This window comes from Lygodium microphyllum, chromosome 2, assembly GCF_053477565.2.
Source record: "Lygodium microphyllum isolate KBCC chromosome 2, Lygodium_microphyllum_v1.1.10, whole genome shotgun sequence".
NCBI classification, from domain to species: Eukaryota; Viridiplantae; Streptophyta; class Polypodiopsida; order Schizaeales; family Lygodiaceae; genus Lygodium; species Lygodium microphyllum.
This window is the reverse complement of record NC_141136.1, coordinates 129250608-129261979: the sequence shown is the minus strand read 5'-3', so window position 1 is coordinate 129261979 and position 11372 is coordinate 129250608. Positions and strand designations below refer to the sequence as shown.

Sequence of the window (11372 nt, the reverse complement as noted above, 5' to 3'; positions counted from 1 at the left end):
TTCTGACGCAAAGATTAAGGTTGATCTTATGCCATCAAATTTCTCTAGAAAACTAATCTTTGGTTCTTTCCTATGTTGACCATGAAGGTTGCCAATTAATGGACTTTTAGCTTAATGTAAGCTTGTCTCTTGAATTTCTTGAAATTATCATTGTAGGCCTTACACAACTAATCCCAAAGCTTGTGGTTGCTTTGCTTGTAGCTTTGCATTACTTTCTTGAAGTCCTTGGATTTGCTTATGGATGCTTTCTAAAGGAGCAACAATATCTTCCATCACAAACTCCATCACATGATTCAGCAATATCGTGGTAGAGGGGTCTTGCCAAAATATTATGAGCATGGCAAGTACTCTTTGAGAGCAAGGAAATTGGTCTCATAACTTACAAGAGAAGAACTTGAAAGGGAAATCAAACTAGAACTTGACTGCTAAATAACTCGATTACAAGAGAATGCTCACAAAAGGGTGGCTTGATTATGAGACAAGACTCGATACAAGACAAGAACTGGAAGAGAGCTTACGTCATAAGAGCTTCACAACTATTGTTGGCAAAACTGAAGAGCTTGTGGCCCAAGACCCCTATTTATATTTATACTAGAATTAAGAAGGTTGAGAGAGAGAGAGAGAGAGAGAGAGAGAGAGAGAGAGAGAGAGAGAGAGAGAGAGAGAGAGGGAGGGAGGGAGAGAGAATCTAGCAATCCTATTCATGCTGTGCAAAGTTTTAGGGTGGTGTATTGATGATATAGTCAATTTAGCCTACACCCAATTGTCCAATTTGGATGCCTTGTGTATTTGTGTTCATGTATCTAAAGTGAGCTTGATCTACGATCATGATAACAAAATATTCATGAATACTTTGATTATGTAGAAAACCTTACTACCTCTAATGAATACATTCTACCAAAGTGTGCTTATAAGCTTTAATGCTAAAGATATAATCGATTCCTATGTGATACATTAAGCACCATGAAAGGAAAACCATACTTCTAACTTTATTGCAAGGGGGGATACCTAAGTGAGCTTGATCTACGATCATGATAACAAACTATTCATGAATGCTTTGATTATGTAGAAAACCTTACTACCTCTAATGAATACATTCTACCAAAGTGTGCTTATAAGCTTTAATGCTAAAGATATAATCAATTCCTATATGATACATTAAGCACCATGAAAGGAAAACCATACTTCCAACTTTATTGCAAGGGGGGATAGTAGTTAATTTATTTATGTTCAATTAACCTTTTCATAGAGAGTGTATATTGGTATAGATTGTTGAGCAATGGAAACAATTTTCATTGCAAATAGTTCAATATTTTTGAAAAAAATATCGTTGTAAATCTATCAACCCATGGCCTTTATCTTTATTAAGAAAGCATCCTCCCAATCTCTTGTTTTGGAAAAGGTCTACCAAAATGCAAAGCTCTCCCTAGGTTTAGTCAAATTTGCACAAGGGCCCTAAGAAGGGATCCACCCTCTGTAAACATATTTCATCATAAGAGAACTACCTACAAATCTAGTTATAAATCTTTTGCACATTTTCGTCAAATCTAAATTGATCATGTCTCCTTAAATCCAATTCAATCACATTTTTTAAACTACTATTATTTAAATTGAACTTTATACTCAAACATCAAATTTCTCTCTCCCATTAATTATAAATCCCTTGCAAAAGTTGAACAATATAGACATCAAGAAAACCTTCACTACAAACTCCATTATGTTTACTGGATTAAGGTAGATGTTGCTACTTTGATTCCTTACATTTAAATTATAAATAAAGAAGATTTCATTCTTGTTCCAAGGTAAATACAAGTTGCACATACATAATTACCAAAAAGGCCACAACTATATCACCAAAAACAAACTAACATATCACCAACTAAGAAGCAAGTTTTTAAATAAGTATTAAATGTCACTTCCACATTTTCAACTTTGGTAACATGATTACGTTCGATCCAAGTGTCCAAAAAGTTTGTACATGTAAGATCTCCTATGTTCAAAGCATACACACCTAACGTTTGAATTTAATATTTTTAACTTGCAAACCATCAACTATGAAAAATCATTCACATTTCATGTTTGTGAGAGTTTCTTCAAGTTCTTTTTTTGCAAAGCAATACCTAGTAAAAGAAAAGTACATCATCCATAAGATGCAACAAGACCTAAGTCTTAAGGGATTTCTTGTACAAAAGTTTGAACACCCATAGTTTTTTTCTAAGAACTGAGAGTATCTCGTGTAAGGTGGGGGGCACTCTAGTTGTGTGAGGTGGAGGGACTTCTTGTATAAAAGTTTTAAAACCCACAGCTTTTTTTCTAAGAATTGAGAGTATCTCTTGTCTAATGTGAGGGACACTCAAGTTGTCTAAGGTGGGGGACACTCGAATCAAAACACACCCTAGTCTTAAGGGACTTCTTGTACAAAAGTTTGAACACCCATAGTTTTTTTCTGAGAACTGAGAGTATCTCTTGTGTAAGGTGGGGGACACTCTTGTGTGAGGTGGAGGGACTTCTTGTATAAAAGTTTTAAAACCCACAGTTTTTTTTCTAAGAATTGAGAGTATATCTTGCATAATGTGAGGGACACTCTCGTTGTCTAAGGTGGGGGACACTCCAATCAAAACACACCCTAGTCACACTTCCAGAGACCACGTCAAAACACACCCTAGTCACACTTCTAGAGACCACCCTCTTCCTTCCAAACCATACAAACTTGATTACAATATCACAAGATAGACTTACTAGACACCAAGAGCTATCTCCAGAGAGGGCAACAACCATCCCCAAATAATCATGAAGATTAGCTTGCCGTAGCCATCTTCTTACTTTCCACATGAGAGTCAACAACATACAATCCCAAAATAGGTGATTCCTTTGGGTGAGAATCTATTTTCTAATATTTATTTTGAGTTTCCGCTACGAACATTCCCCTTGTTTCGAAATTCCTTTATAGGGACATTCTCTTTACCCTCCCACCTCCAAGTTCTCTAACATTAGGGTTTTACTCATATATAACAATGACACATTGCTTGATGGAGTCATCTTCCTATATCCAACACCTAAAAGCTGCCCACATCGTCATACATCAAAGATTCACTAAGCTGCTGCATATAAGGCATAAGAATCCACACTCAAAGTGACAATAACCTGCCACAAAATGACATGAATGAGGCTTGATCTCATTTCAATACATTACCAACTAGCACAGTACATCCAAAGAAAGCAATCAATAACGATCCACAGTATGTTAGGTCCAAAGTCAGTCAACAACTCCTAAGGATTAGCTTTCCAAGAACAATGTGCCTTTCGTTAACTCCTAAGGATTAGCTTTCCAAGAACAATGTGCGTTTCGTTATTACAAGCAAGCAAAAAAGTGTACTACTGATTGCAACAAGATGCTTGGCACCTTGCATACCAGAGTGTTTATGCAATGGACAGACATCCTCCCCTTGACTCAAATAATTAGTTGTCTAACAACAACATGCACTTCAATAATTCCAAGCAAGGGCAAAATGTTGTGGTATTCACTGCAATAAGACATTTCGCTCCTTGCACACCGAAGTGCTTCTGCAATGGACACACATACTCTCCTCCTTTGCATAATGCTTGAAGCTCAATAGTTAACCAAAGCCAACTTCCGTTCAAAGCTGATGCACAATCACCAATAAAACATTCTGGAGCTACCGTAAGCACCAAACAGAGCAGCCTGTCAACAATCTGCTCAGAAGCTACCACATTCAAAGCTGGTCCACAATCGCCAATAAAGACATTATAGAGCTGGCGTGAGCACCAAATAGAGCTGCCTGTCAGCAATCTGCTCAGAAGTTACCACATTCAAAGCTGATCTACAATCGCTGGTTAGACATTTTTGTGCTAGTGTGAGCTGCCTGTCAACAATCTGCTCGTACGCTTACTACTATGCACTAATTTCTAGCTGCCATTGCTTTGCAAAAATGGCCTGTAAATGATACCATTGCTACTATCCAACATACTGTTGTATGTCCTACTATTTCTACTTACATTACCCTGCTTGCTGCCCAAAAGAACACTGTTACTGACCCAAAAAGAGGCATGTTTGCTGCCCCAGATTAACCACTTGACGCTGCCCAAGAAAATGGCCTATCCAATGCCCCGGAGATTGCCTGCTAGTGCCCATTAAGGGTGACCCAACTGTCTGCTCGTTTAGTACTGATGATAATGGCAGCGATGATGCTACTGCTATCTGCTGAAAATGGCAGCAATAATACACCTGTCACTGTTGAAAATATTGTTACAGCTACTATTCGTAGTGCTAAAAAACTGCCTACTAGTACTGCCTAGAATAGTGCATTTACTGTTAAAATACATCCTGAAAATGGCGGCAGTTGCCAGTAATGCTCTTTGCTAGTAATGCTGGGCGGGTGCACCAAGCTTAAGTTTTTAGCCTGATGAAGATGAAAAGGGCATCGCCCTTGCAGGTTTCCATATCCATAAGTGTCATCTACGTGCCAGTATATTCCAACAAGAAATGTGATATGTACATACTCAAGTCACCTTAGATTTGACCATCTTAATTCTTTTAAGTACAACTTGTAGGTAATGCGCACACGCGCACATGCGCGAGAGAGAGAGAGAGAGAGAGAGAGAGAGAGAGAGAGAGAGAGAGAGAGAGAGAGAGAGAGATTCCCCTAGAAAATTGACATTAACTCCATACAAGATACCACAAACACACTAATTGTATATCATTAATAATGCATGCTGCCAATCATCAGAATGCTCAGTACATTGTCCGTGGGAACGTGGAAGAGCTCTGTGTATCATGTAGTAGCAGTTGAGACCTCAACTGAGAGCTCACTCTCATGCAACAGTGCAAATAATAAATGATGTGTCGAAGCTCAACACATGGAAAATGGTGAAAGTTCAAATTGTCTGCACCCACATTGCATTTTAAAATACGACTGTGTGCCTGATACTGTTAGCCATAGTCAGACAGTTAATCAAAATTTGCCTTCGGAGTGCTTAACAAACCATAAACTATCGTAGATCTTTCAAAGTTTACTAAGCCTGTGTATGGAACAGCAATATACCTTTGCAATGTTTTCTCCTCAAGTACCAGCCAACTCCTCATAGAATTGTATATAGCCATGATACTTCAGCATAGCTGAGGGCAGAAAAATCAAATTCATTAGTCTTCCAGTCAGGCTCTGCAAAACCTCAAACAAAATAAATGATCAGATCTGGCTTTCGTGCCACAGTCCAAGTATTGTCCGTTACTGTCATTACAAGCATAGTTACCATATTGTATAACCCCAAAATCTCTGCAAAAACGGCTGCAGAGCTGGCCCATCTTCCTAACGTTTTTACAGCATAAAAAAGATGACCTTCCATCAGACACATCAGACCTACAAAAATGTCAAAATGATGCCCAGATAAGAATCTCCGAGCTCTTTCAGAGCCCCAGAGACCTTGCCCCAGGTTTAGAAACAGGACAGGCACAACAATGCTGAGACTTTTCTTGAGAGAAGGCATAATGAGTGAAAGGAAACGAGCTCTGCTAAACTAAACATCAAAGATGAGTAAAATTAGATGCCTGTGTAAACCTCACTGCTGCATATCTGTCTGTTGCATTAATTTTTAAATGACTATTGCTTGCTAGTTGTTGTGCTGGACCCCAAATGACCTAGTTGCTCTGTTATTTCATCCACATTTGGCTTGGTCTCCCACCAATCATTTCTCGGGGATGCCCCTGCTCCAGAACTTGACCCTGTCACTCCAAACAAATTGCCTTGTCCACTCAAATTAGCAGCAGCCAGTCGCTGCTCTGTGGAAAACAGCTGTTCCCAAAATGCATCGTCATCAGGGATATCAGGGATATAGACATTAGTTCGGTCAAAATCTTCAAACACTTCAGGGACTTCAAATTTTACAGCTCCTTTGAGTGAAGATTTGCCTTTATCCATACCGTGGGAACCTCCTTGGCGCTGTGGATAATGAGCACTAGACTTGGCCACCAAGCTGTCTTCTGATGGCATACCAGCTGATACCGTTCCGCCATCAGCATCCGAACCGAACTGAGATTGGCCCATTTCCTGAAGAAGGCTATGTAACTCCTGGTTTGGATCACTTTGAGCTGCAGAGTTATCAACAGGTCGCTCACTTTCCAAAACATCAACAGTTGTTGTCGATGATGACCCTGTCTCCTCTGACTGGATTGACCCGGCTCTGGGCAACCGCCTTTTCTTTTTTATAGCTTGAAGCTGCCGCTTATGTTCGTTCTGCTGCACTAGCTGTGCCATAAATGTGGGATTATGCATAGCCTTTGCCAGGAAGGTCATCATTTGTTGCTGCTTTTGCTCGGTGACCTGCAATCGTTGTGACATTGCCTTCATGTCTTGTTGGGTTGATTGCTGTTGATGCCTGAGCCTCACCACCTCCACCATCAACAGATTCTTGTCCCGCCTCAGCCGCTCGATTTCACCCTGGGTGCCACCGTAGTTACCCACCTCAAGGCAGGGTCCTGCTCCAATGGACAGCTGCTGTTGCTGCTGCACCTGCGACAGAGATTTCCTCCTCTGGATGTGTTTGAGTTTATGCTTTTGACCCCTGAGAAAACCCTCATTGGAAAATTCCCAGCGATTGGGATCCACCTTTCTAAATCCCTGCATCATTTATGTACCATGATTGCACATTTGTCAACAGCCTCAAGCAGCACTTGAAACAGCAGTTGAGGCAGCAGATTCCGGTACTCCCCTAAAACCAAGCCACTATACGGTGACAATGTAAGCAACCAAGCAAATCAACCTTACCTTTTGTGCTGAGGCAGGGAGAAACAGGATGTTCTCCTACCCCCATTGCACTTGAAAGCAGCTAAGAGACACTGTTAAGACATACTAGAAATTTGGATAGGCAAAGGTAACTTACATAAGTATTGAGCTGCCGTACGAAACTAGAAAAGTTGTTGTGCTTGAAGAAGCGAGGCAGGAGGCTGCGTGAGAAGGCGTGCGCATCCCATACTACAAAGCTGTTCCCCGTGCTGCTCCATGACACAATGTAGTCTGTTGAAGGGTCGTCTACCATGTCGTAAGTCTTGGTGAGGAAGGGCGGAGGTCCTAAGGTAAGAAGACCTTCCGCTGGTTGAGGAGGCCGCATCGCATGATGGAGGCCGCCGGGACTGCCATCTTCCACCTCCCTGGGAAGGTTGTGAACGGTGGGCTGAGGGAGGGCCCACGTGGGCAGGGTCGTAAGATGGGGATTGATTGCAGGAACAGCGACTGGATAGTCGGGTATTGACGGTGATGGCCACATGCCCAGCACGTTTGCGCCCGGGAAGGAGCTCAAATTCTGCAGTGGGGGAGGCACGCCGGGGGGCATGTAGGGCAGGGGGGCAGGCATGGGCATCATGGAGTGAGGCAGGAACGCTGGAATGGAAGGTGAAGGAGGAAGGTAGGGACGGAAGCTCTGCGGCGGAGGGAGGTCGGGGGTGATCATGGAAGGCGGATGGAAGCTCTGGTCGGGGGCAGTAGAGGAAACCACAGGAGGAGGGAAGCTCTGAGGGGATAGTCGGGTTGAAGCAGGGGCAAAAACGGGGGAGGGAGAAGTGGGTTCAGGCGGTCGGGACTCAGCGTGGCGATGCAGGGGATCCGCCATGGAAGGGTCAGGGGAGGTGCAGCAGCAGGAAGAATCGGAGAAAAGGGCAAAGGAGATTTGTATGAAGCAAAAGCGAGAGGGAGTGTGTGCGCACGCGCAAAATCTTAACATGCAAAGTGGCGTCGGGGGGGGAGGGGGAGGTCTGCATAAAACGGGCCTTATGGTCCCATTCTGCCGAACCTTCTGGAAGCCAGCCCGGCTCACTTCCGCCCTCCGTAGCCCTAATCCCCGACCCCCGGCGCTGGTTTTGCCTGTTCAGAAAACCGCCCTGTCGTACCTTTCGGCGGCCACATCAGCGTACGCCTATGGAAAAGTGAGCGCTAAATCACATCGATGACGTGGCGAGCTCTGAATGGTTAGCTCAAAAAGATCACCGCGTCCCATCTGGGGCGCACAATCGAGTTACGTGGTCCAGAGGCTTCGGGTATCTTTTCCCGAGGCCTAATTGGCTGATCGCTTAGGGGCCCTCAAACTGGCAAAAAGAAATTATGAAAGATCTTTTTAGGTATTCGCTTTCCGTTGAGCGGTTTAGGATCTTCTTGGGCCTTGTCTTTACACCACACGCTTTAACAACCGACGTTTAGTATATTACGATTGCAAAAGCCTTCCAATAACACCGCCAAAATTTTAAAACAAAGGTTTCAAACCTTACGCTTTACCTTACAACATGGAAAACACGTGTCATTTCATTAAAAAATCACTGCAGCATGTTGAGTCAAAGAGTTTTGAGATATTCCTGAAAACATGTTGAAGTGGGAGAAGTATTTTAAATAGCCTAGGAATAGGTATCTCTATGAATCCATGCATCAAGTGAATACAGAAAGGGATCCAAGACAAACTTAAACTTGTTACTATGGGAAATTTAATCATTTCTCCTTTGGTGATTTTTGTGACCTCAAATCTTGCCTTTTAGCTTAAGTTGTCAATCTAGATTTGAGAAATCGATCAAGGATTTTGTGCGGTCCTACAAGGCATTAACTCATGTTACTCTACCACTTGGGCTCAAGTTACTACAACTAAAGTGGATGGTGGCTGCCAACTCGGCTTGGAGCCTCTCAAAGATAATGCGCCATTGGATCACTTTGACTAAACTCATGAGTGGTCACTAAAGTGGCCTTGATAGGAAGGATGTTTTTCTTACTCTGGAGCTAAATCTAATGTGCAAAATTTGATTGCAGAAGTTGCCCTTATTGATCATTCTATTCAAACCTTTGAGAGGCCTAGGTTTCACCCAAATATGAGCAAATGTTTGGGATCATGGCCAAATTCACATTTATTCTTTGGAGAACTTAAAATTCCTAGTACCAATTGATTGCCACTAAAACATAGCAATTGGAAGATATATTAAGAAGGAAGCAAGAACAATGGCCTACTTCCTTTGTCATGAATAGGGAAGGAGTTGTGGGTCGTTAGCTAAACTATGGTGGTAAGAGTCTATTAGCTCTAATAGCCCATAAAGGATTTCCAAACTTGTCCTTTATTTTGAATAACTAAGTCTATTAAGTATTGGAAACTATTTGATAAATTGAGCACAATATCTACGTGGCAAAAGCAGATCGAGGATGTCTATCAGGTCCACCCTTCCTCTAGATTAACTTGTTCATATATTATATCTATTAGGTGTGACCTAAAGAAACCTAATCTCAGTCAATTGATTTCTTAGAAACAAGCTATTTTGGGAGATCGTGGAAAATTAAATATTGATTCGAAAATGGTTTGGGATATTATCATAGCCTTCTACCTTAGGCTTATCTTGTCCTTTAAAAATGACGTATTGCTTGGTTGTAAAAGTCATTTAAAAGATAGTGCTATGGACTTGTATCACGCTAGTGGATGACTTGGCTAGCTTATTTAATCAAATTGGGAACAAAATTTCTATCTACTTTGGATTTATGGCAAAATTGATGGGAATGTACACCGAGATGAAAAAAAATTATTGTTGGAATTGTAGGTATTTCTCATTTTGTTGGTGATGCCAGGAGGCATATTCCACGGTGGATTCCGTGACGTTTTACGGTGGATTCCGTAAACTTACTTAGATGACCGGGGCTCATACACAAAGAGGATTCTTTGTGCGAGAAGTTGATGGGGACGCCTGTCCTTTTCGGGCGTTTCATTAATTTAGTGTGTACATGGGTGATTCCATAGCGGGTGATTCCGCAAAATGCATATTAAATTAATAAACGTTTATGAGTTTAGAGTGCGCACTCGTAATAAATTAAGGTTAGGATTTATTTCTAACCAGTTGATTTATTTATGTAGCTAAAGACTGCTAGGTATTCACTTTTGTCGGTTTAAATTGTATTATTTTACTAACGATTGTGAATGCTTCAGTTGATGTGTAGAGATAGCAGCAGTGGCGGAGGAAAGCATTGGAGTCTAGCGGGTATTCGACATTTGGACTATATTTTGATAGGCGCCACGCCTATATTTTGTTATGTCTATTGAGACATTGATTATCGATTATTATTTTGTATGCGCTTATGCGCCCGGATATGTTATTTCTATTTGGACATTGAGATTGGGCGTGCCAGACACTATGGGCACCGTCCATTAGCTTTATTTTCCTATTTTTGTAGAAAGCAAACTCAAAAGCTAAAAGCTTGTCATATTTTTGTAATTGGGCTATTATTGAGCATGAAGATTGGAAATATACATAAAATACATGCTTTGTGAAGCGCTCACACAAGGCATGGGGGAGATTGAACCCAATTTGTCTCTTGCCTATTGTCGTGCATGCTTTTACATGGGTTTTTGTGCAAAAAGGTAGAGTACTTTGTTCTTGGGGACCTTCCGGGATTCACCACGTGAGCTATCTGCGACCGACCTGCGCACCAGTGGTATCAGAGCGGAGCAGAGATCAAGAGCTTCCAATCGCTACCAATCTCGGGCGAAGGCGGAGCTCCAGGAACAAACGGGCTCTACAGTCAATCTCGTCGCGAACCGTCGATACAGGCAAACTTCTGGCGATCAAGAACCCCTGTTTCCACTGTCAGATCGCGAAGGACCAAGCTCTGCAGGCGGAGGACCACGCATTCATCTCCAACAACAAGTCGTTGAAAAACAGTGAGAAAAGTCTTAATCTTCTCAATTAAAAGCTTAATTACAAAGCTTTAAAAGCTTAAAAGAAGCTTAAGCTTCTTCAAAATCACCTCGGCGTATCAGAAGATAGGCTCGAAAATATCGCGCGGCCAAAAAACGGCCCCCCCCTCCCCCTCACGCAATCAACGACGGCCTGTTAGTCCTCCTTAAGCTTCATAAGCCTAAGCTTAATCACTTAAGCATAAGGCTTTCTGCAAGTCACACAGATCAGACAAGTCGGCAAACTCTGGGTCTCGCACTTCTGAAGTCAAGTTCCGCAAGTCGACGGTAATCAAGTTCTGCAAGTTCTGCAAGTCGGCCTAAGTTCAGCAAGTCAACAACTCTGCAAGTCTGCTAAGTCTGCAACTCTGCAAGTCAGACTAAATCAGAACTGACTAGTGCTTAAAACTCCTAGAAGACTTGTTCGTATGCAAAAATTCTGAACTGGAAAGTTGTTCGCAGCAAGCTGTTCTACCTATCTACAAGTTCGTTGAAGTACTTTCAGCAAACGGAGACAGAAATATTGCAAAATTTCTGAAAATTGAAGAAGAAATACCTAAAAATACATAGCCTTGTAACCCCAAATTTGAGCTACGCTCATCCCGCTAACTGATTTTGAGTGAGAAAGGTTTGTTGAGTTTTACAGGATGACTACCCCACATATGGAT

At 41.9% G+C, this 11372-nt stretch overlaps 1 protein-coding gene across 14 annotated transcripts; it reads right to left on the bottom strand.

Annotated features, from left to right (window-relative positions):
* Positions 1 to 2395: 2395 nt before the first annotated feature.
* LOC148040313 (uncharacterized) lies at positions 2396 to 7805 on the bottom strand. 14 transcript variants are annotated; one of them, XM_087698205.1, is made up of 5 exons: positions 6898 to 7805; positions 5939 to 6635; positions 5272 to 5378; positions 5064 to 5180; positions 2396 to 3144 (listed from the first exon to the last, which is right to left on the bottom strand). In XM_087698205.1, exons 1-4 carry the CDS (start codon positions 7732 to 7734, stop codon positions 5082 to 5084), a joined length of 1740 nt encoding a protein of 579 aa, XP_087554331.1. In that variant the 5' UTR covers positions 7735 to 7805; the 3' UTR covers positions 2396 to 3144; positions 5064 to 5081. The 14 variants fall into 14 exon arrangements, 8 of the variants coding, with proteins under 8 accessions (XP_087554331.1, XP_087554327.1, XP_087554323.1 ...); XR_015694550.1 differs by having other exon boundaries at positions 2397 to 3144; positions 5064 to 5137; positions 6898 to 7804; XM_087698201.1 differs by lacking the exon at positions 2396 to 3144 and adding an exon at positions 4365 to 4905.
* Positions 7806 to 11372: the final 3567 nt, after the last annotated feature.

Bases quoted from the DNA above. Each gene is read 5' to 3' on its own strand.
- LOC148040313 (XM_087698191.1), bottom strand. From the start codon at position 7,734: ATGTTAAGATTTTGCGCGTGCGCACACACTCCCTCTCGCTTTTGCTTC. The intron at 6,636-6,897 runs GTAAGTTACCTT...TAAATGATGCAG, and splicing joins TACGGCAGCTCAATACTTAT to GGATTTAGAAAGGTGGATCC.